We start from the raw sequence: 24,758 nt of genomic DNA on the forward strand, positions 1-24,758 counted from the left end.
TTAGCAAGAGGCTGCTCTGTCCTTGGGTGCAAGGAGACCACATCTCCAAAGCTATAAAAGATCCACTGGGCAGAGGAACTGCAATTTGCAGTAACTTTTACAACACTCTCTTTAGTGCCAATTTCTTGCCAGTGCTGCTGCTGCTCAGGTTGTGCTGACCTGAAGCTGAAGCAGGGACTGTGTTTGCTGGTGAGGCTGTTGGTGTTTTATGGCTCTGTGGAGTGTTTTGGGAGAGGAGTGGCTGCCTTGCTCTACTGCATTCATTTCCATCATCCTTGATGACAGAACAAATTAAAAGATATTTCTGGACTGAAGTCCTTCCAAGGGGCAGCTCCTCCAGGATGCCTTTGAACCTGCTGCCCGTGAAACCACGGGGGAACAGCAGGCAACCCTCAGTGGTGTTTTCTGGTCCCTCTCAGGCTGGACAGGAATTCTCATGGGTTTGTCATCACCCTATATCCCTGTCATTGCCCTATGGCTCTGGGGTCATAAAAATGTGAAGGAAAAATTTCCAGTATCCCTTCGGAGACATCATCCCTGGCACAGAGGGTTCAGGCTGGGGTGGTTGTAGCAATGAACCCTGCAGTGACAAGCCTTGCCTCCTAAGAGAGATGCTCCAGTCCCCCAATCCTCCTTGTTTCCCTCCTCCGGACCCACTCCAGCAGCTCGGTGTCCCTCTGAGGGGAGCTGACAGAATCACAGGTTAACTGAGGTTGGAAGGGACCTCTGGGGATCAGGGCAGGGTCACCTGGAGCAGGTGACAGAGGAACATGCCCAGGTGGGTTTGGAGTGTTTCCAGAGAGGGAGACTCCACACCCTTTCTGGGCACCTGTTCCAGACCTCTGCCACCCTCCACCTAAAGAAGTTAGGGGAAACTTTTTATCTTCTAGTTTATGCCCATTGCTTCTCATCCTGTCACCGGGCACCACTGAAGAGAGTTTGGCACCATCCTCGGGGAGATATCGACACGGATGGCTGAGATCCCCTCTCAGCCCTCCCTTCTCCAGACTGACCCGGCCCAGCTCTGCAGTGTCTCCTCGTCAGAGCGCTGCTCCAGCCCCAAATCCTCCGGGTGTCCCCTCAGGCCCCTCTCCAGCCGCTCCCGGTCCCCCTGAGGGAGCTCCCCCTCAGCGCCGCCCCCGCGCTGCCGGCGGCGCCCTGCAGGTGGCGCTGCGCGGCGGGGCCGGCCCGGCACGGGAGGAGGGGGAGGAGGAGGAGGCAGCGAGTGCCCGGATCGGCCGCAGCCGCCGCCGCCGCCCCGCGCAATCCGCCGCCATCCGCCGCTCCCCGCGCCCATCGCCCGTCCGCACCCGGCTCCGCAGGCACCCCCGGCTCCCCGCCACCACCACAGGTGGGTATCGGGGGCCGGCGGCGGCGGCGGCCGCGGATATTCGGGGCGGTGAGTGGGGCCGGGGGGGAGGAGGAAGGGGAGGGAGAGGGAAGGTGGGACGAGGCAGCGCTAAAATGGAGCCGGAGCCAGCGGCTGCGGCAGCCTGCGGCCTCCCCGCTCGGGCGGGTCCCCCGGGCGGGTTGGGGGGAGTCTCGCCCCGGTTTCTCGGTGCTGTAGCCGCCGGTGTCTATTGTGAGAACCGCCCCCCTTCTCCTTGCGGGGACGGGGCCGCCGCGGGGCCTGGCCGGGCCCATCCCCGGTGGCGCTGGCGGGGCCGCCCGGGCTCGGGGCCCCTTGTCCGGGCTCCGGCCCCCGGGCCGAGCCGCCCCCGCCCCGCTGCGCTCCCCGGAGGGTGCAGCCGGGGCGGGGGGCTCCCCGCCGCAAAGGCAGGTTGTTTTTTGTCGTCGTCTGGAGTGTGACACAAAGATATTTTTGTCGCGCCGTGTGTGTGTGTCTCAGCAAAACAAGGGGGGGGGTGGCATCCAGAAGGCTCGGCCGGTTTGTTATTGTGCGGGAGCTACAAAAGGGCCGCTGAGGCCGAAATGCGGCTGGGGCGGAGGGGAGCGAGGATGGAGTTTGTGCGCTGGGCGAGCTCGTTTGGTAGGTTTGGAAAGATGTTTTAGGCCTTTTTTTTTTTTTTTTTCTTTTTTTTTTTTTTTTTGAAGAAGGAGTTTCTCATCTCTGTGTAGGAGCAGCTGTGCTGCAAGCTGGGGAAATCCTAATGCGGGTCCTGGGACACGTGCTGATCATCTTCTCCAGGGGGTGGTTTTAGTGTGTTGGTTGTGAATTTAGAGGGTTTTTTCTTTACAAAAACCCCCCTGATCTCTTAAGTCAAAGTTGCCGTAAGGGGTTTGAATGAGCTGAAAATTGTGGGGTTTGTTAGGAAAGTTGTTTTGTTTGGTTTCTGTCTTCTGGGTGTGCAGAGGGTGAGATACACATTGAGTATCTACTCATCAGATAAATGTTCCTATATTGATGTTACTGGTGTTTGGGGTTATAAGGTACAGTAAACATAAACGTTTAGAGATTTAATAGTTTTGTTTCTTTCTAGGAACAGGTTTAAAGTGTAAGCACATTGCAGTGTCTGCATCATCTCCTAGGGGGGAAGGCATCCCACCCTTCTAGCCCTGAATCCAGGTTTATAGTGGAAGTTTTGGTCTTGTTAAGCCGTGTCTTACAGATTCACTTGAGGCCTGCACTGGAATGGGCTCTTCCACGGTGGATAAATAGCTGGTCCCTGTCTTGGAGAGCTCAAGTTTGGAGAATCAACTCCTGATGAGGAGGTTTCTCAGATATAAACTGGCCAGGTCATTACTTTTGTACTTACCTTTTCCATATTCAGTGGTCACATATTCAGTGGGGTAGTGAAACCCCAGTGTTCCAAAAACTAGTGCTCTGAGCCAGAGAGGGGGAGTAAAGTCACCTGGAAGAGGTAGGGAAGGTAAGGCCATATTTTGAAAGTGGAGTTTAAAGAGAGGATGGAAAGTGATCTTTTCAGGCTGATTTCTGACTGAATATATTAAATACTTCTATGCATTTTTCACTCCCAGTGAAGCATTGTAAATGAGCCTGGCTTTTATCAGGAGCTCGTCTGTGGTCCATGAGATCTTTGTGGGCTCATCATGGGTGATGCTGTTTCTTTTGGGTCTCTGGCTTAAGTAGTTTTTCCTAGTTAGCAGAATATTTTGGCGTTACAATAAACAATCCATAATGTTTTTCTTGTTAAAATTTAAAAGTTCAGATAAAAATAATACTCAGGAAAATTGCAGATACTGTTTGGAGTTGCTGCTTTGTTGGTTTTGCAAGCCAGTGTGAGCACATCTGCTGTTAGTTTTATCTTGATTTTGTGCTTAATTTGAGTGCCTTGAGTACAAGTTGATTCCTTTTTTTTTTCATTAGTCTGGTATGCTTTTCTGCATGGTTGAGTAAACTAGGTATCACACATATGAGGATGCTTTCAGCAATCTTCACTGTTGAGAAAACAAATTTTTACATGATTTGACAGATACCTTTCTTTAAAAAAAAAAGTTAAATTAAACCACGTGTTTGGTATGGGTTTCCAAATTTGTCATTATAGAGTGCCTTGTTTTTTCTAAATTCGGAGATTTTTTCTTTGGTCTTAGAGTGCATTTTTTGGATGCACTCTGAGCTTTTTTCTGTGTGTGCATGAGAGCTTAAAAGGGCAGCTCAGCCAGCTGGCTGAAACTGGAAAAGTGAGTAAATAGTCCATAAAGATGCTGGAAGGGATATACAGGGTTTAAAAGTATTTTTGTTTCAGTAAGTGAGTAATGTCGCTAAATATTTTGTATTGAAGTTATTTCACTTTATAGTGACATCTTAATAAAACCTTTTAATAAAGCTTTATGTAAAGCCTGACTTCAAAGGCTAATTTATTTGAGTAACCTCCTGAAGGTAGTGGTGGCATTAGAGGCTGTGTCTGTGTGACTGCCTGGGTGACAATCCCCAGTGCCGTGTGTGGCCTCCTCCTGCTGGGGTCACACCTGAGGTGTGGCTGAGGAGAACGAGGACCCTGAGCTGTGCTCAGTAGGCGTGAGATGATCCAGGTCAGAATTACCTGCCTGTTGAAGAGTGCTTCTTGCTCAAGGCCTTCATTGTGTTTACTTGAGTAATTGAAAGTATTTAAGAGCAAGCCGAGCTAGGTTTATGTGTTGTTGAAAATAATAGTAAACCTTTTGGTTTTGGGGTTTTTTTTTTCATTTATGATGATAGTCTGCAAAGAGATTTTTGCTCTTGTGGCGTTTCCACTTAAAATTGTGTATTTTCGTGTTGGAGGAATAAAAGCAGTATGAGCAGGAGAAACTTAGTGATACTGGATGGTAACTTTAGGAGAGGGTTTATTCCAAGGGCTGGACCTCTCTGGTTCTCTGTTTCTTTTTACTTCATTCCTCATTTATTCTGCAACTTGGCACTGAGCTGTTGTCTCAGTGTCTGACTTTGCTCTTAAGCTGATCCTGCCTTGTTAAGTGGGTTTTGTTTTTCGTGTGTCACTCATTCTCCTAATTGGTGGATAATTTCACAGCTCCTTATCACTAATTTTTCATTCGGAGCAGAAGAAATAGAATGGTGGTTCTGTCAGGTATCAGACAATAAGGTGAGAGTACAGAGAACAAGAAAAGGCTGGAGAGCTACAGCTCTCTCCATCACAGAACAGCCTTTTCTAACTTCTGAAATCAAGTGACTTTTACCACGTCTGAGGGTGGGTCTTGCACACATCTGGGTTGGTGAAAGAGTTTTTCCTTCCCTCAAAAGGATAAAATGGGCCTAAAGCAGGACATTGCATTATTTCCAGCCTCACTGAAACATTTATTGGGCTCATGTTCTATTAGTAAGTTGTACTAGAATTCAGGATGTTCCCTGCCTGCACGTGTACTTCTTGTGCAAAAGTAACAGAGCAGTTGGAGCTTATGAGCTGTTTATTTCAGAGCAAAGCTGTTCTGATATTGATCTGTATAACTGTTAAATCCTGATCGGTTTTTTTATCTGGGAACATTTGGACAATAACCCAAGTGGACTGGAGTCCGCTTTAGTAGCCCTGTGTGGTTCTGTAATTGCCTGTGACACTGGTTGGTTGTGAAGTTGCTTGTGCTGCCATGCTGTGGGGGTGTGGGGTGTTAAAAGGTGTATATGCAGCTCTGCAGGGGGTTATTTAACTTGCAGCCAAAATACAATGTCTGTAGTTTGATTCCAACACTTAAATTTTCAGGAGAGTGTTAGTAGGCTGGGGGGGGGGGGGGGGGTGAGAAGGTGATAAGGGGTGGAAGTGGGGGTGAGCTCACTGTTCCATCTTTGGGAGACTGCAGGTATTAATTTGTGGGGGACTGATGAAAAGTCATACCTTGGGTGAAAGGGAAGAGATGATGACCAGGTTTGAAACGGGTAGCTGAGCCAGGCTTAAGTGTGAAGAACTACGGGAAAAATAGCTGGGAAGAAAGCGAGGACTTGATAAGAAGCCTCTAGGATCTGGCCAAGAGGTCCACTCTGTTGGACTGTAGTATGTCAGATATCTGCCAGGCTTAATCGGCTGTTGGGAGCATCCTCAATAGCCTTTGGATTTGAGGTGGGTAGCACTTAAGAGGAGTAAACTACCGAGTATTTGCGCAGTTAACACCCTTATTGAAGAGGTTTGGTGGAGGAATCCTTCCCAGGTAGCCATTGAGACGTTTAGATGGGAATTGTAGTGATGGTGCTCCAAGGAGTGAATAGAGACAGATTTGAGGAGCTTGCACTGGGACTTCGCCTCCTCCAGGCACTTATTGTGTGGGAATATAGTGATTTTTTTGGAAGAGTTCTGCTGCGGGGTGAGTTCTTCAGCTCTTCCTACCTGTATGTGGGCTGGGAGGCTGCACAAAAGCCTCGAGTGATCTTGTTCAGAGTTGGGAGTGGGCTGTGAAGCAGGCAGGGGAGTAGGGGCATGTTGAAGAGGTGCTCCTTCATTGGCTACAATAATAACTATGGTTTTATCTTTTATTGAAATAACCAAGCTTCAAGAACCATCATTCAGAACCAGATTCATGTGATCTTGAGTGTTATTATGGTGTTAATGTTCTGCATCTGAGCTTAGTGTTGCCTCTAATGATGCCTGTGATCCTATTGCAGTGTAAGCAGTGTATGGGGTGGTTCATTTAGGAGGTGTTTGCAGCATTCCCCATCCCAGCATGCAAGGACCTGCTCCTCCCAGAACTTCTCTGGAGCAGGGTTTCATGCTGCTGCTGGCCCCACGGTGTCAGGCAGGCAGTGTGATTCAGAGGGTGCTTTTCAGCCCCAGAAAGTGGGAGATGAAGGCTCTATTTCTTGCTCTGCCACTTAGCAGAGCTGCAGAGTTCTGCAGTGTTGTTTTCCTATCTGGAAAATAGAAGTGATGACGCTTACACACCTTGTCAGTTATGCACTGCAAATATCTATGTAAATGAAAGCATCTGTGAAATGTTTTCACTTCCTGTCTGGCTCGGAGTAGTCCAGATGTCCTGGGCATAGTCCGAGTTGCTTAGCTCTCCGGAAAACCTAAAGAAGCTTCTTTCTTCAGAGTACTGAATCACAACACATATAAGGTGCTTTCTTACCACTTTGTACCTGTGTCCCTTTCCCATCACATTTCTCCTGACATCCTTGCCACTCATTTGTGCAAATGGCTCCCATGAATAGGCTTCCTGTAAGGAGAATTGCTGTGCAATGCTGCATTCAGATTGGGGAACCTGGAGGAAGACTTCCTTGGAAGCTTCAGCCTCTGCAGTGTTTATGAACTGCAGGCTTGTCTTATTAATGGCTTGAACCAGCTGCATCAGTCTTGATGGCTGTGGGAATTGGGAGAAATCTGATAGAGAGAGAGCTGTTCAGCTCTTGCCGGGGCAGCTTTGTACCCTGTAGCATGTACCTGCCAGGGGAGCTCCCAGCAGTGCCTTGGGGAGGAGCAAGGCCAGAGGGATCTGCTCAGCAGGGGTGTAAAGGAACCTCTCCCTTGCTTGTGCAGTGAGGGATTGATGTTTGCTGCCTGCTGATCATTAGCATTGTTTTTTCTCTCTTCATAAAGAAAACCTTCTGTGCATATCCTGAGTGGGAGCTCAGGCCCTGAAGTCAGCAGACAACCTGAGAGAGTGGAGAGGTGTGGCCAAAGTCCAGATTTTGTTGTGAGGCTCATCAGGCACAGGGTAAACAACCACATCCCCATTCCAGTGTGATCCTTCTTGAGACTGCAGAGAAAACAGAGTGGCTTACTCAACAGATGATGGCATTTGTGTGGAAAGAGCTGTTTCTGTTCCTGAAAAAAGGACTGTTAACCCAAAGGACTGCCAGCTTTGCTCTGATTTCATCTCTTGGAGCTGTGACATCTCTGCTTTTCTCTCTGCTTGGTTGCAATAAAATTTATGTTCACTGCTGAGAGATGGAGTAAGTTGCTGAGCTTGGGACCTGGTGAAGGAATTGTGAAATGCTCGACAGAGAAACGTTCTCCAGTGGCCAGTGGTGGCCTTGGATGGGTAGTGCTTTCCAAGATAAGCTACTTGCAGCACAGGTATTTCACCTATGCTGCTCTTGCTATGTCTCACCTGAGTATCATGGGTATAACCCATGGTTATATGGGTGTCATGGCTGTGATGACTTTTAAAGGTCTGTGTAGGCAGAAGTATCAGGACTAAGGGACTTTCACAACCTTTACATGCAGTGTTGTTTATTTTCAGTGAGGGAAGAGTCTTTGCTTCCACCTATCAGACCTAAGGTGTTGTGCAGTGCCTGAGAACAGTTTGTGCTTGTGTGGGTGCGTTCTGCCCTTGTGGGCTCCTCAGGAGCAGTAGGCAGGATTGGGTGCCAGTGTCCATTTTCTGTGCCAGTGGACTGTCTTTTCCACTGAAAGGGAGTGTTCTGGACATGGCAGGTGCTGCTGCAGTGCATTTCCTCCTTGTTGAACATTTTCTCTGGGGTTTAGGTGACTGAAGCAGGCACCTGAGTTCTGGGACTTCTTGCTGTCTACAGTCTTAGTTGAGCAAATTGTTCTCTAACTTGGACTGATAGTACCAGTCCTGTTACCCATCAGGAGAGCCCCACCAGCTACTCACAGTCTGTTACTGTTGCTCAGATACCTAAATGCCCAATTCACCTTACAGTTCAGCTGAATGTTGCCAGGAGCTTTCTGAACAAGTTTTGCCAACAGAACATTATGCCAGGTATTTCTTTTGTATTTGTATTTAAATTGCTTGCTCGTGATCAGCCTCCCTGTTTTGGTGTTGAGGGAACAGGATGTGTCTGTGTGTTCCCCCTGGACACTGGGATCTCAGCAGGGCAGAGTGGAAGGCAGAATCTGTGTTGGAGGCTGGGGGGTGTGTGTTTCAACTCTGACTCTTGGTTGTAGGGGAGCCAGAGTGAAAGTACAACTTTTAATGGTACAGGTTTGCACTTGAATGTGAGCCTTGTTGGGCAGGCAGCTCATGGAGATCACAAGGTTGCTTCCCTTTCCTCTTGTACCAGAGAGGTTGGGATCTGGATCTGTTGAGGCTACAGGTGATCCTTGTTAAACTGAGCTGTTTGTCCTCCCTGGGTTTTGCCTCTGAAACATGTAACCTCAAAGAAGTAGGTTCTTTTACTTCACTTTGTGCTGAGCCTTGTCTCCTTTAACATCTTCTGGGCCTGGATGAGAGGGTAAGGAGTGTAATATTTGTAGCTGGTGCCTCCAGGTTGTTCCACATGAGACATCTTCCTGCTTCCCTTATGAAGGGGAAGCAGGTTATGAAAGGTTATGAAAGCCCTGCAGCCCTTCCACTTGGGTTGGAGATAGGGTTATACCTTCCTGACAAGCTGGCATCAGTGGGTCAGTTCCTTCTCTACACCATGGTGGGGCAGATGGGTGAAACTGGCTGTTTCTTTGGTGGGCTGTTGTAAACAGACACTCCTTTCAAGGAAAGAATTATCTGCACACCTTGGGTTTTCTGTTGCTTGAAAAAGAGGGGGAGTTTCATGAGCACAGGATCTCATAAGTACTTTCTGTGGGCTGTGGACCAGCCTTCTGACTGGTTTTTTTTTGCTCTGTGCCATAGTCTTGCATACTCAGGATGAACTATTTCTTTGTCTGCATCCTCAATTACTGGAGGTCAGGGCTCCTTTCCAGGGTGTGGTATTGTCTGTCCAGCCTGCACAGAAAGGACCAAAGAACTCATTAATGTTTTTGTGTAAATACAATTGAGCTATTCTCCAGACTCCAGTCTTCTTTATCTGTTTTACAGTAAGTTACAATTCCAGCCTCTCTAGCTGTCTTTGCCTTGCCTGCCTTCCCGGCCCTGTAAAAGCTGTTAAGCAGAAAGGTGAAGCTTCTGTATTTTAAGGCCAAACCTGACATTGCAAAGACCTGTTTTCTCTAGAATGTGCAGTGAGTTACTGACAGTAGTTGTGATTCCCAACCTGTTGGTACATTCAGAAGAGGGGGCAGCAGGTGAGCTTGGTGAAGGCAGAACTGAGAAAATTAGGTCAGGTCATCAGACAGGACATTCCCTTTCTATCTCCCTTCCCTTTTGTCAAGTTTTACCACTGTCTGTAGAGCTCCACAATGTGGAGTTATGATAGATCTACTGTCCAGAAGACTCTGCCTCTCCTCTTCATAGTCCTGCTCCATGTTTCAAATCCTGGGAGGCTTGACATAGAGGTCTGAGGATGGGTCTGGACAGCAGGCAGGTCCTCTGGCAGACAGCTTCCAGCAGTATTGCTTGGCTAACAGCATAACCTCTGCAACAAATCATGGCAGATACTATCCTGGTCTCCCATTCCATGAGCCAAGGTTCTCTTGGGAGATGGAGAGAAGCTGGAATTGTGCGTGATTAAAATAACTGGTATCACCAAATATGCCTATTGAGCTAAGCAAGGAGGGTTCCTCTTGTGAATCAGGAGCTCAGTGACGGAGATTTGTTATCTCTTTTCTGCACTGCAGACTCCTGACTTGCTTCTCCCTGTCTGGCAGGATTTGGTGCAGTTTTCTGGCACTATGTTTGGTGTGACATCCAGATCTTGGCAGGGCCTTTTTCAGGTGTACCAGCAAATCTTGGCATCTCCCTCTGGAAGTGATGCAGTGGAATGAGAGCGAGAGGTTTTTTTGTGCCTTGGACTCTTGCTACAGCCTATGCCCGCTGCTCAGCTCTTCTGCATTGATCCCATTGACTTTGTACTTGGATGCTGATACTTTCCTGTTGCTCCCTGCTTTACTAAGCAAGCTCTGCTGGGAACTGAGTGCTCATCTGGTCCCTTCCTTGCTGGGCTCATGATCCCTGCATGGCCCAAACAAGGCTTTTGCAGGATCTATAAGTGCATCTGACAGCAAGTCCCAGACAGGTGATGACAGTGTCTCACCAAAGCCCTCCCAAAGGCAGCCAGTGGTGTCTTTCATTGCTGAGGCAGGTGGTGAGTGTTTCACAAATAGGTGATTCTTGGTGGGACATGTTCCAGAGGTAGTGGTATCTTTGTGTTGACAGATAAATGTTCAGCTATGGAAGTACAAGTAAAATTGACCTGTGTGTGTATTTAAAGAAGAGTGAATGTCATTAATCTCCTGTAAAACTATACTGTGTTTTTTAAAAGGTTTCACATTGCTGGTAACATTAGGAACCACAATGTATTTCAGTTTAACCTAACTCCAGACACTTTTCTCTTCTGAAAGTACTGTTTAGCTTTTCCAACCTGTGAGGTTCTGAACAATTTGTGTAAAATGGCATCAGAAATTATTCTGCTTGTGAAGCAAAACCTTTTCCCTGTTAATCTCCATTCTGTTGCTTTTTGTGTTGGTGACTGCTGCTGTGAAGTGAGCAAGGAGTGAAGATCTGCAGTAGTCAGGACTGTGCTCGGTGTAGAGCTCAGTGGTGTGTGAGTAGCTGAAATGATTCCTTCTAGTATGTGTGTTACCTTTCATAAATCTGTTTGCCCTGCTCAGCTAAGGCTGGCTGACTTCCAGATACTCAAGCTCCATTGAAGTCTTGTGAATAAAACACCAGCAGCCCAGCCTCCTGCATACATAGATTTGCAAAGAGCTTTGCAGACAATCCTGTTTGTCAGGAGTCCCTCTGTTTGGCTGTGTTTTCAGCTCAGGGGTTTCCAGTTCTTACCAGTGCCAGTAACTCAAGGTTTTCATGTTTTTTTGCCGGACAGGCTGTAGCTCCAAGACTTGCATGCTTGTAAGTCTAATGTCTTAAAGATGTTGCTTTCTGGATTAGAATTTACCCCTTTAAAAGGCAGTTAGACAGGCTCAATACCCAAAAATAGGATCTAGGGTAGTATGATGTGGACATGATTATGCCTGGGCACCGGAGCTCTCTGCCTAAGTGCTTCAGTGCAGTTATTTGTATCCTGGGATCTCTAATGGAACTGGTCATACTGCAGTATTTTATGATTGCTCAGACACTCAGTGTTTTGCTGTCTGGTGCTGTTCCTGGATATAGCAGGAAAATGAGAAAAGCTACCCTCCATGCTGAAACTGATAGCAAGCCTTCCCCCACAGACCTCTATAAACCCAGAGAGAAACCTTGCAGAAATGCTGGTGATGGATTTTTTACAATTTCTCTGTAACAGGGGATATTGCTTTCTTCAGGGTCAGCTGTTGGGCACGGGAGCCCTGAGCACAGGTCAGAGGCTCTGCCGAGGCTGTCAGTTTTCACTTGTCAGCATCAGCCTGTGCCTTCTAGTTCCAGCTCTACTGATAATGAGCATGCAGGCTGGCAGGTCAGTTCTAAATGAACCACGTTTTTTATCAGAAATGGCTTTGCTCTTCAAGACTAGAAGGTCTTTATGATCCCTACCTGGATTCCCTGCTTAACTGTGTGATGGGAAGATAGTGCAGTGTTGTGCCAGCCTTGGAAGGCTCTGTGGCCTCTTTGAAGTGCTGTGGGTGAGCTGGGTGCTGAGTGATCTCCCTGGCTGATTACACCCTTGGAGAAGCTGGGATCTGCAGGAGGGACAGGCAGCAAAGTCCTGCCAGTCCAACAGCTCTGACCCAGCTCAGTGCTGCTGCAGCCTCTTTGCACAGTGACTGGAAATTGCTTCACCTCTCCGTGGTCTCCTTTTCCCCTTTGGAGCACACACATAGCACAGAAACAAAGCTGTGTTTCACGTCTTCAGAGCATTGAAGGAGTTGAAAGTAAATTTCATTAATCCAGACAGCAGTTTTGTCTGTCCCAGGAAGCTTGACAAGGGGCTTTATCCTGACATGTCCCCAGTTCCTCTGCTGTGCAGTGGTTGTTTATTCTTCCTGAATCCTTTTAATGATAGAAGATGTAATCAAGAGGCAGCTGAGACCTGGTTACGTAACTGTTGTCAGGGTTTCTCTTTGGCAGCATTGCCCTGTGTGCTGTTTGCACACTGACTTTTAGGAACTCATGGTTTTTCTGTTAACCAGATAACTCCTGAATCTGATCTGGGTAGGTGGTTTGTTGTTGTTAGGTTATTTTTAAACACCTTCTAATTTTGTCTGGTTTGAGCTTTCTAAACTTCAGAGTAGATTTTACTGCTTTTATTGTGAGGTTGGTACATGGTTGACATGGTGTGGATAGGCCCTGAGCCAGGCTCCCTCTGCAAGGCTCAATATACCTGTAAAAGCAGGTGGTTGTGCTCTTGCCAGCACAGCATCCTCTGCTCTTTGTTCTGCTCTGGGGCTCCCCACAGCTCTGCCCCTTCAAAAAGCTCATTGTTCTCAGTCCAACTTGTGCTTTCCTGCCAAGTGTATGCTAATCAGTGTGTTTTCTCCCTCTCTTTTATGTCTGTCCTACTAATAAAATACAGTGCAAATGGGTAAGTGAGGGAGGAGCTGTTGTTTTCTTTGGCACATAGTGGCTATCTGAGCAGAGATGAACCAGACTGGAGCCAAGGATCTATTTGCTACTCTGCAGGAAGAGGTGCCTCAAGACTGCCAGCCAGCCCTGTTGCCTCCACAAAGCCTTCATGCTTCAGCCCCGTGTGGTGGTCCAGCAGAAATGCTGTGAGGGGCTTCTTGGGGACCCCGGTGTTTTTCCTGAGCATCCTGTGGATGCTGTTGTTGAGTGACAGAAAACATTTTTCTTTCTCTCTCCCTGACCACCTAGCACAGTCCATGGCTTCTTCCTCCTGATAGACGTGGTTTAAATCCTGCAGTGCAGGAACAAATGCTAAGTATTGGTGGGCTTACTGGTCATACACCTGCCCCAGCAGCAGCCTTTTGATGGGCTTTACTGGGCCACTTGCAGTTGGCACTGCGTTCCCAGTTTGCCTCTATCCAGCTTGTTCACAGTCTGTGCTTTAATTTGTACATAATGTGTGATGGACTAATCCTCTTACCTGCAAATCATATTTGATAAGGCATTGCTGATGGGAGTTGTAGCCGTTGGTCAGTTACAATTTCTTTCAGAAAGAGTGATTGCTGTCTCTGTTGGAAAAGGCTTTCAGCTGGGTGAGTTTCAGAAAGTGTGAGGTGTGGGAAGATCAGAGATACGTGTATGTGTGTATATATATACACACACACACACATGTATATAGTGCTTTGTTACTCCCAACACAGAGTTGAAACCTTAGAATGGTTTCATTTTACCCTAACAGATGGTGAAATGAAACTGCCAGCAGTTTTGGGCTTGAAGTAGAGGCTTTACAACAAAAAATCTGGAAATCTAAATTATGTGAGAAAAGGTTAGATGAAGCTCCTAGATTTGAGAAAATTTAGAACAGAATGATGCTTTAAAAAAATGTAAGATAGGTCCATTGAAAGTAAGCAGAGTGTCTTTTCTGACATAAAAGTTGATGTACAGTGTGAGCACTACATGTTTCAACTTTATCCCAGGCTCCAAGAGCCAAAAAGCCAAAGTAAGGAGACTGCCTGCATGATGGGTGTTACTCACAGCATGTTGTGCCAGCAAAGATCAGATTGAAAAATTAACAAACCACATCCATTACAGAAAGTACATTTCAATCTAAAAATTATGTTCAAGATGCTAGCAACAGAGGAATAGAATTTTTTGGTAATGTGTTTTGAGAATTCATAGTAGAACAGCTGAACTCACAAGCTGAAGAATCTGAATCTGGTACAGTTGAGCAGGTTTTTTCTGACTCCATAATTCTCTTTCATGGCCAGCCAATGAGAAAAGGGGATTTGGAGAAATAGTTCTGTTGTCTTCCAGTGATGCTGTCAAAGCATTAATTGCTGTTATAACTGTGGCCAGTGTGGAACCATAATCTAAACATTACAAATGCAGTGCTTCAGGGCAAATGCAATGATAAATTCTAGTGTAGTATAAGATACAAAGATACAGTGCTTTTCTGGCGTTTATGTTTAGGAATCCTTGTGTTTAGCTGTTTATTGTCAGCCTTACTCTTTTAAAGCAAGGACTTGTTGACCCCCCCCCCCCTTGTGTTCTCATACATGAATCTCACTTCTTTCAGCACTGGAGTGGCAGAAAAAAGATGCCATGAGAAGTGTATTCCTGCAGTTCTTTTAATTCAGTTTGTGAATCTTAAAGCCCAAAAGCTTCTTGTGACTAAAGAGGAGGGAGTTTAAACTTTTATCTTGGTGTGTGTGCTCACTTCTATGTTCAGTTCTTGGTGTTGTGTGTGTTCTGTGTTTTGCTTGTGCATGGCTGAACAATCCATTTGATGGGGTTTTCTTGGTTCTCTTCCATTAAAAGGCAGATCGGGAGCGGCGCAGAGAAATTTCTTTACTAGATGACATTTCATCGCAATGTCCGATCGTTTGGGGCAAATAACCAAGGGAAAGGATGGGAAAAGCAAGTACTCGACTCTCAGCCTGTTTGATAAGTATAAAGGAAAGTCAATAGAAGCTATCAGAACTACAGGTAAGAAACACCTCTAGAAAGCTCCTTTTGATGTCTTCCAAGCAGTATTGTTGCAGAGCTCGTTCAGGTTGTTGACCCTATGGGATGTGGCTGGGTTGCACTCTTGGTGCAGGTGTCAGAGCCTGTGTTTCACTGAGACTGAGAGGAAAATCTCCATGGCTCTTTTATTGTGGAGACATAGAGAAATTACACAGGACAGATGGGGGCTCTTGGTCCTTTCATTTAGCTTTCTGCACAGTGGGCAGGTAGCAGACTTGAGTGGCGGCCTCGCCAGGGCCTTAGGCTGTGCTGGGGCAGGGCACCTGAGCTGACTGAAGTGGCTTAAGCTGGTTAGACCTTGTGTGAGGTAAGAGTCAAGGGCTGAGGGCCACTGGGAAAGAACCTGAGTTGGTTTTGCAGTGCAAATATGACCAAAAGTAGATAGTGGGTTCAAGAAAATTATCTTGTCTGGACTGGCTCTGGATTTGGTGTGAGGGTAGAAAACAAAAAATAAAATACTTTCTTAATAAATGTGGTCTGGTAGATAGAGCTGGAAAATTAAGACCTCAGGATTAGGTGACCTGTTTGTCTGCTGAAGGACTTGGGTGGCCATTACCCCAAACTATAAAAAGGTGGTGCTGCTTCTCCTTGGTGAAATGAAAGAGCTACCTGTGTAAATCCTCCTAAAAGGCTCTGTGAGCACTTTGTTGGGAAGAGTGATTTTTCTTCCTCCCACTGCAGGAGCTGTTTGCCAGCTGCTGGAACAGACGGCCGCATCTGTGGTCCTGTGGGAAACAACCTGTGTGTTGACATAGCAGCAATATTTCTGCTGGGGCTGTGCCCAGCCACAGCTTCCTAATTAAGGTTACTTATCTAGCAGGATACAGCCCTCTGACCTGCTGCTGTTCCTTTCTCACCAGTTATTCCTAGACATGGCTTACAGAGTCTTGGGAAAGTTGCTGCTGCCCGGCGCATGCCACCTCCTGCAAATTTGCCTAGCTTGAAGTCTGAGAACAAAGGAAACGACCCCAACATCATTATAGTACCCAAGGACGGTACAGGATGGGCAAACAAGCAGGATCAGCCAGACCAAAAGAGGTGAGTAGAGTGACTCTTTGAGTTTTGTCAGGCAGGCAGCAGTGGTTGTGCACTGCTGGGCTTGGTGTCAGACCTTAGAGGGATCAGTTCCCTGTTGTGTGTGTCAATGTAGAGCTGTTTTCCTGCCTTCCTCCCCTTTGGTTTCACCTCTGCTGTCTCTGCTCAGTTCCAGTGCGACGGCTGCACAGCTGCAGGAGTCGCTGCCGCAGCAGGGTTTGCAGAAATCTGTCTCCAATTTACAGAAACCGACACAGTCAATCAGTCAGGAGGTAGGTGCCAGCAGTCTCTGACTGCCACCCTGCTTCCCCTGTTCCCAGGCAGCTTGAGGACTTTAATTGCCTGTGTTGCCTTGTGCTTAAGAAAAAGCTCCTGTATAATCAGTTATTGTGGAAGTGACTCTCTTGAGTCCAAGCTGCTGTGCACCAGCAGCATTGTGCTGCAGTTACAGAAGTAAAATGCACAGAACTGTATTTCTCAAATGTGTGCAGTAAGTCTAGTTGTAGTCTAGGAAAAAATGGCTGGAATGTGGGATCGCTGGTTAGCACTTCTAAACTATTCTACTTTGGTTGTAATTCAAATGTTGCTTGCTGATAATAGATCCAGCTCTTGCTCCCAGCCTGATGAGACTTGATGGGAAGAAATCTGGTCATGTGGGAGAAGTAGCCAGTGTTAGGACATGAAAAAGCTACTGGCAACTAAGGTGTCCCAGAGAGTCTAAGGACCTGACCCCCTATGAGTTGTAGATTTCACACTGCTGGTTAAAAAAAAATTCCCAGCCCTTGAGCTTCAGGGAAATCAGGGCAGAAGTTATGTTTTGAAGAGGAGAGGAGTGGTTAATGCAGGAGAAGGTAGGGTAGCTTTCAAGCTGAGGTGTAGGATGGAACAAATCTGGAAGATTAAGGAGACCATTTGGGAAAATGCAGCAGAACAAAAGGAAGGCTTAATAAGAGTACAAGGTGAGGAAATAGTTGGTGAAAATGGGAAGAGGAGACATTAGGGCAGAGCAGAGGATTTTTACTGTAGCATTGTAGTACACTGGAGTGGGGAACAGCTGACTGTCGTCCCAGCTTGAAGCTGTGGAGACCTGTGGTATCTGGGTGATCTGGAGGCCTGAACCATAGCAGGTGCCAGCCAGGAAATGAGAAACAGTCATGAATCTTAAATGATCCATGTTGGGGTTTCTTTTTGCTTTGTTTTGTTTTCAGAGTACAAATTCAGTGCCAGGTGGACCAAAGTCATGGGCACAGCTGAATGGAAAGCCAGCAGGACAAGAAGGTGGTGAGTATTATAAACAGAGCTGGTATGTGCCTGCTTTTCCCAGACAGGCATGAGATGGGGTGGGCTCCATTTCCTCCTGCACTCCCTGTCAGCCTGGTGCAGAATGGGAGTGAGCCCTTGTGAGTCCTGTTCCCAGTCTGTGTGCTGTGTTGGCTGGAGTGATGCAGCTGAATCAGTTCAGGGCTGCCAGTGCAAGACATGGCTTGAACAGAATGTGTCTCATGGCCACATGGAACCAGAGCAAGTCATGCTCCTGGGATGCAGCAGGGAGTTCTGGGAGGGGAAGGTTCTGAAGGAGAAAGGAAACATTTGCCCCCACTGTGAGCATCTTTAGTCAGCCCAGAGCAGTGTGTAACAAAGGTGCAGTAAACACTGTGAAATAGGGGAGGGATTGGGTTAGAAGAGAAGAAAGGGACATTGGAGAGGGGAAATGTAGGTATCTCCGTGGGCAGTAGCAAGGGGATCTTCACCTAACTGGGTAGTCAGAAGTGAGGCTGGAATGTTCTTGTACAGTATCTGTGATCCAAGGGAATTGCAGTGGGTGGAAGTGGCAGTGGTGCTGCTGCAGGGTGCACTCGCCTACGCCTTGGCTGAGGCCTTGCTATTAAGTGTCCCTCAGTAACTGTGCTGCTAATGGCTTCTGCTTGACTGAGAATCCTGAAGCAGTGTTAACATGAATTGGGAGTTTAGTTGTGTTCAGATGCATCCATTTCCACACAGGAGGTGGTTTCCAGCTGCACTGAGTAGTGCCATTAAAACCATAGTGAGAACAACAGCTCAGTTCCACTGTTATAATGTGAACAGACTTGGAACCATTCACTTGTCAAGTGAAATTGCAGAGATATTTGAAAGAACAGGCAGCTGCTGATTGCAGAAACAGAGGGGACAAATTTATCCTAAATTAAACGAGGCCCTTAATGAGAGGGTGTTTCTCAAAGGCTAAATGTTACAGCAGAAACTTGGACTTGCCTGAGGCTAGTGGCCAGTGCAAAGACTGTCTTGTTTGGTTGGTACTTTTTTGACTCTTTCTGAGTAGACCTCCTGTACAGTCATTTTGAAATCTGATCATCTAACACCGTTCTTAAACGATTTTTTGAAAACTCATTCTAGGTCACACTTAACAATATAGAGCTCTCAACCCAAGAACACAGTTGCTTATGTGGCTAAGAACAGCTTAATTAGAAGGTAATTGACTCACAGATGCATCAGAAAGCTGTCTGAAAGGATTTCTTAGGCCATCCCATGCTTGCACCTCTTCTCTAGTGGCACTGAACAATTGCTTTTTCTTCTTAGCTAATTCAGGTATTACAAAGAGGAGAATCTCTTGCTTTTTGCTCTTTTTAAGTCTTAGAGCTGTAAAATCTCTCTTGGAGGGCGTATCGCAAAGAAAAGTGGCCTAATAAATTAATATGGACTTTTCCATGCCTGTGTCTTTCTATAAAGGACATTTGGAGAAATAAAAGGGGCACCAAACTTTTTTTCAGTGTGGTGCTGCTTAGGGTTAGAGTACCAATTGTTAATGGCTGCACGTAAATAAGTCCTCAAATGGTGGAGCCTTACCTGGGGGTAGATGTCTCCCCTGAAAGACACTTACCTGCGCCATTCTAGTTCAGTAAAAATCAGAACTCTTCAGCAAGCCTTAGCTGCTTTGCAATAAATTAGGCAATGTCCTTCTCAAGTATTTTCATCTGTCTAAAATTCAAAGTGTTTTGTGCAGCTGTTGCAGACTCTTTCCTGGAAATTTCACATGGGAGGTCTTGTGCAGTGTGCAAGTTCCAGAAAATTGGAAAAAATTAAAATTACTTAAGCCAGGCAAGGAAGGAGAGAGATAGATGAGACTCTTGTCAAGTCTTCAGAACTCATGGCTGATACTTCTAATAGAATTCTGAAATGCCCTTTTTAAGAGAGCTTTAGCCAAGTAACACTAAGAAACAGGCCTTAAAAAAGCAATTCTTTTAATGTGTAATAGTACAATAATGCTTGTAATTTCCTTTTATTCAGTGTTATCTTGCCAACAGATTTAGGAGAATTGCTGTGTTTCGTGTTCCAGTCACTGGCAGATCTTTAGAATTGACAGGAAACTGTTGTTCTGGAGTGACTGATGACTCAGCAAGACAATTTGCCAGTGACTAGAAATGAACCTGGACTGATCTGGCCAGTGATCTGCATCTTGAAAATGCTGCAGAAGGGAGGAGAGCATAGAACATCTGCCCTTACCTCTGGTGTTTCATTGATCAACAGAAATTTTAACAATAGACTTCAGGTCTGAGCAAAAAGAGTCTGAATAGAGATGTCAAATACTTGATAGCAGGGTATCATTTATGAGCGATCTTGCAGAATTTATATCTCTGCCTCTGTCTGAATTCTGTACTTCACAAAAATAATTGGAAGCTGAGAAAGTTCACTGACTTTGTTGAATGTGAGAATTTAAATGAAGATCCAGAGTGTGGGAGTGCTGGGTGAGGACACGTGTTGTCGTGTTGGTGACAGTGTCTGAGAGTGGTGGGGATGTGAAGTGAGGTGCTGGTACTGTAGTAATTTGGGTTTAAATGTGCCAGAGGCCCAGATTCCCGGGAAACACATTTCCAGGCTGATCTCATAAGGGAGTTGAAGCAGTGGAAAGATCTTCTCTGAGTGCCACACTTATTTGTCTGACAGGTTCAAGGGCCTCAAGCCGACTGTTATCCTTCTCTCCCGAGGAATTTCCGACGCTGAAAGCAGCTGGCGAGCAGGACAAGGTTGGCAAAGAAAAGGGCGCCTTAGATCCGTCGTATGGGCCAGGACCAAGCCTCCGCCCCCAGAGTGAGTGAAGGATTGTGTCTGTCTGCCTTATCCAAGCCCAATAACCCTATTGACCCTGTTTTGGACAGGGGGTGCCACTTCACTGTAGTACCAAGAACTTCATCCTTACATTTCCTTTTATCTTTTTATGAATTTACACGTGTCAGGCTGCTTAGCGGATGATCACAGATTGGCATGTGGTGCTGATGTTCTGTGGTCCAGACAGCCCAGTATGAGCTGTCATCTACTACATTGTTTAATAAAAATTGCTGTGTGATGTTGCAAAGCAGGCCCCTTCCCAGGCTGGGGCAGCCACAGTGGAATCAGTGTGTGATGTAATGTGACTTCTCTTTCACTGTTTTTGCATCTAATTGGCCTTAATTCTGCAAGGTAAGGACGGTGGAGATGGGGAACACTCTGGTAGGAGTTCAGGTTTATTGGCAAATAAGGACACCACTGGTGCAGCAATTACTTAGTAACAGCTGATGCTGCTCCTCTCTTAAGAAAATAAACACAGTTGGAAATTCTTCTCGATCTTTGATATTTTACTACAACCTTGGGGTAATTAGGTCTTGACCAGAGTACTTGAGGTTTTGAGACTTTCTGGCAGAGCGGCTGCTTGCATTTGCAATTATTAACATAATTATTACCTCCTCTCCAGATGTCACCAGTTGGAGGGAGGGCGGTGGGAGGAACGTCACCTCTGCCACATCTCTGACCGCCTCCCCTGCTGAGCTGGGCAGCAAGACCCCCAGCACTGGAGACGGGGCCCCCTCCTCAGCGAGCGCCAGCGATGCCAAGGAGCCGTCTCTCCGCCCAGCTCAGCCCCTCCGCAAAGGGGCCTCGCAGTTCATGGGAAATGTCTACCAGCCACCCACCTACCATGACATGCTACCTGCTTTTGTGAGTCACCTTTCTCCACACCTTTGTGATGCCTTTCGTTCTTAAGATAACGGGGGAGTTGAAGGCAGCTGGGATGTGTTTTCTGGACTCAGTTGGCTGCTAGGGCTTGCTCAGGGATCCTTCTCTTGACACGTTTTTAGTTTGTGTAGCACAGCCTTGCTCAGCCCAAAGAGAAGTTGTCCAGTTGTCCCTTTTCCTCTGGAGCTGGAGAGGGAGCCATTAGCATGTGGCCTGTTGGGCAGCCAGATGTGAAATGTTTCTTTCCCTTCTGTGTGGGTGCAGCTACCTTGCACATGTTGTAACCTAATCTGGGTAAACCTTCCTGTGGCAAGGAGAAAAACCAGGCTGTTCTGCTTTGCCTCATTCCAGATGTGTCCACAACAGCCATCTGAGACCCCTGCATCGCTGGAGCGAGGGTCTTTCCCTGTTCCTCAGCTTCGGCTTGAGCCCCGGGTACCTTTCAGACAGTTCCAGATGAATGACCAGGATGGGTAAGGCTGCCATCACTTTCCCACTTGAGAGGCAGGTTCAGGGTGTGACATGAACTTTAAACTAGGCAAGAATTTGGGTCAAGGGTGCAGTTGAATATGTGAAGTTGCAGGCACCAAAGGGGAACTCTGTTTTTTACCCAAAGCAGCAGTGCTTTTCTCCAGCTACAACAGTAGCTGAAATGTTGCAAGACTATGAGCATTGTGTATCTGAAGAGCAGGCAGATATGGGAATTGGGGTGTGATCCTAGACTGGAGGGGTTGCAGCTCTGATCTGTAAGTTCTAGACACGTGGGTACCAGGTAGATGGGGAAGAAACTGCTGAACAGGGAGAGAAACTTGGATGCATTATATATAAGCGCGTAATAGAAAAGGACTGATTTGGTGTTACAAACACAGCTCTGCATTCTTTGATTTTCTTTTTGCTGTTTTTGACCAGTTCTGCATTTTCCTACAGCAAAGAGAACAGGCTCAGCCTGTCTCGCCCAACACGGCCAGTTCGGCAGCAGCTGGAGCGAGTGCCTCGGCCCACCATCATCAATGCAGAGAACCTGAAGGGGCTGGATGAGCTGGACAATGATGCAGATGATGGATGGGCAGGTAAAGTGCCTTCATGCTCTGGCTTTGTGTAGTTGTGAAATTGGTGTAAATGATGACACAATGGATCCTTCTGATCCTTCCATCACATTGTGCTCAAGGAACTGGATCTGAAGACTCCTAAAAATCTGAAAACACCAAGCACAGCAGGAGGGATAGGACTGTGGGTGCTGGGAGGGAGAGTTAGTCCTGCCTTTTCAGTCATGGCATTCAGTATCCACTTGCACACAGTCTGGCTTGGCAACTGCACTCTCGTTTGCAGCCCCCACTCCCGGGCTGTTTGCTGCTCCTCCTCTGGGACCAGTCCAGCTGTTCACTAGTGTGTGCCCACACTGCTCACATAATTTCTTGCCTGATCTAGCTGAAGTTGTCCCTGCTCATTGAGGGGGGTTGGTAGATGACATTAAAGGTCCCTTCCAACCCAAGCTATTTTTTGATTTCCAGGACCAGTACTGGACATTTGGCTTTGTGAGTAGTTCATGCCAAGCCTGTGTGTGTCCTGTAATTTAGTGCTAAAGGGGGGCGCAAGCTTTATCAGGACAAGGGGCCTGTTTCTCTCCTCTCATAAATCTCTTCTCCCTTGCTGGCTTTGTAGGCATTCATGATGAAGTGGATTACTCTGAGAAACTAAAGTTTAGTGAAGATGAAGAAGAGGAAGAAACTCTTAAAGATGGACGACAGAAGTGGTAAGAAGTCACTCTGCTTGCACCTTCAGTTTACCATTAGTAAAAGTGAGCAATACCAGGATCTTTAAAAACTTGTTCTATATGTGGAATCTTGATCCCTCTGATTTGTTACTGTGACTTCATTGATTTTACTGGGCAGTGGTTGAGTGGTCTTCAAGGATACGTGTAGGTCTAGCAGCTGACTTCCAGTTTGCCAGGCTTTTTTCCTCCTCTCACCTTTATCCTGCTGCACAATAGTGGAGTTGATCCTTATGCACCTTAAGCACATCACTTGTTCTGGTGTTTTTTTTGTGATCTTTCCTTTTTATTAGAGTCAGTTGCCTTTGCCACTTGATTAGGCTCCAAGTGCTTTTTTTAAGCAAGTAGCAAATGCAATAATAAAGCTGTTTATGTGACAGGAACAGCTGGGATCCCAGAAGGCAGCGACAGTTGTCCCTGAGCTCTGCAGACAGTGCAGATGTCAAGCACACCTTGGAGGAAGGAAAGAATTGGAATGATTCAGTTGGCTTGTCCCGGCCAGTCCGGAAAGCACAGGATTCACAGCAGCCTCCAAGGAAGCTGAATGGCTGGAGCTCTGCCTCAGAATACCAGGTAGGTTGAACTCATGAGGGTGAGCTGGAAGCCCATCACTGTCCTTAAGAGGCCAGTTTGACATTTTATTGGAAATGGGATGCTGATGAATTTCTCTATTCTTAGTTTATATCCACCTGGAGAGAAATCTATCTGCATAGCACTTCCACTAGGGAAAAGAAATTTAAGCTGGTCCAGAACAGTGGGGCTGTCAGTGAGAAAATGGAGTTACTGAACCAAATATCAATAACTCTTCCCAGTAACAGGGGGATTTGTGCTTGAGGATAGAGGGGAGGGAGTCAGAAGGGAATGTTGTCACCATAGGATGGAGATCTCAAGATAGAGGTGCTGGTTGGGTCACGCTTATGGAGGAATGTTTTTTCTCTGGCAGAAGCCCGCACTGGGAAGTGTTCTCAGACAGCAGTCCCTCGAGGATAAAGAAGAAAAGGTGCCTGTGAGACAGAAGTTTGTGCACTCTGAGATCTCTGAGGCTGTCGAGAGAGCCAGGAGGCGACGGGAGGAGGAGGAGCGGCGAGCCAGGGAGGAGCGCCTGGCAGCCTGTGCTGCAAAGCTGAAGCAACTTGATCAGAAATGCAAACTGGCTCAGAAGAATGGGGAGACACAGAAACAAACAGAGAATGAAGATGTGCGACCTCCCAGCACAGAGAAAAACACTACACAAGAGAATGGCCACGCTTTCCGTAAAGGTACAGAAACACTGCCTGCCTCACCCTGTAAAAATTGCTTTATTTGGTATTGTGCTGATATTTTAACTGGAGTGGGGGAGTTGCTGCAGGGGAGTGTTCAGAGGGTCCTTCAGCTGCCCTTGAGAGATCAGCTGCTGCTTATATTCTACAGAGTATTTGGCATTGTTGACAAGGTTGATTAAATAAAAAAAGCTATTAAAACAAATGCAAACTTCTTAAGTTGCCTTTGTCTGTGCTCAGTGAGCTGTGCTAGCAGAGGGCGTGTTGGAATGGGCCTCATGGGCTTCTCATGATTGGATGGTTATTATTGAATGCTGGTGGCCGTAGATCAGAAAACCAGTAAGTGCTCCCAGGTTTAAGGACTAATGGGGAAAAGGACTTTCTCCCCAGTGCTTAAGCAGAAGGCTGATAGTAAAGGAGGATCTCAGAATTTATCATTAAAATCAGATGGACAAAACCCTCTATAGGGTTATCAAGATAAAGGATGTGCTGTATATGATTGTAGTAAGGTTCAGCCATGTGTTAGTCAGGACATGCCCACAGCTGTGTATGATGTGTGATGGTGGTGCACTCCCAACTCTGTCACAAGCAGATGCTTGAAGGATTGTTTTCTTGTCTGCAGCAACCCCTGAGTTTCACACGCAGGATGCCTCTGTTGGCTATCTGGAAGAGGAGAGTCCTGCTCCAGCAGCAGCAGCAGCCCAAAGCAGCAGTGAGGAGGAGCTCAGAGAAGCTCCCTCGCCAGCACAAGAATTGAACAAATACCAGAAGTCTCTTCCCCCACGATTCCAGAGGCAGCAGCAACAGCAGCAGGTAAATGGCTCACAACCATTTTCTGGACTCCCACTAAACCATTGTGTGTGCTCAGTTTCAACACCATCGGTCTTTGGGCAGGGAGGAGATAAATGGGGTTTTACCCTGGCCTTTTTCAGTACTTCTGGTCATGGAAATATCCTGTCTCATTGGGTAGAAAGGCTCTCTGT

At 46.8% G+C, this 24,758-nt stretch overlaps 1 protein-coding gene across 9 annotated transcripts in view; it reads left to right on the plus strand.

Moving 5' to 3' along the window:
- The first annotated feature begins 1,212 nt into the window (after nucleotides 1-1,212).
- The window catches only part of PRRC2B (proline rich coiled-coil 2B), a 46,238-nt gene continuing 22,692 nt past the window's right edge, over nucleotides 1,213-24,758 (plus strand). For 6 of the 9 annotated variants that reach the window (XM_084219556.1, XM_084219561.1, XM_084219560.1 and 3 more), the window contains exons 1-13: nucleotides 1,213-1,351; nucleotides 14,521-14,688; nucleotides 15,588-15,765; nucleotides 15,932-16,034; nucleotides 16,971-17,043; nucleotides 19,702-19,845; nucleotides 20,486-20,727; nucleotides 21,097-21,218; nucleotides 21,673-21,815; nucleotides 22,408-22,498; nucleotides 22,897-23,089; nucleotides 23,460-23,775; nucleotides 24,398-24,588. In XM_084219556.1, the coding sequence (XP_084075682.1) occupies nucleotides 14,574-14,688; nucleotides 15,588-15,765; nucleotides 15,932-16,034; nucleotides 16,971-17,043; nucleotides 19,702-19,845; nucleotides 20,486-20,727; nucleotides 21,097-21,218; nucleotides 21,673-21,815; nucleotides 22,408-22,498; nucleotides 22,897-23,089; nucleotides 23,460-23,775; nucleotides 24,398-24,588 (1,911 nt within the window). In that variant the 5' untranslated portion in view covers nucleotides 1,213-1,351; nucleotides 14,521-14,573. Of the gene's footprint in view, nucleotides 1,400-14,520; nucleotides 14,689-15,587; nucleotides 15,766-15,931; nucleotides 16,035-16,970; nucleotides 17,044-19,701; nucleotides 19,846-20,485; nucleotides 20,728-21,096; nucleotides 21,219-21,672; nucleotides 21,816-22,407; nucleotides 22,499-22,896; nucleotides 23,090-23,459; nucleotides 23,776-24,397; nucleotides 24,589-24,758 lie in introns of all 9 variants that reach the window. The other 3 variants (XM_084219557.1, XM_084219558.1, XM_084219559.1) reach the window with 3 other exon arrangements.

The sequence above is a fragment of the Fringilla coelebs genome, assembly GCF_963513975.1.
Source record: "Fringilla coelebs genome assembly, chromosome: 21".
Lineage (NCBI taxonomy): Eukaryota > Metazoa > Chordata > Aves > Passeriformes > Fringillidae > Fringilla > Fringilla coelebs.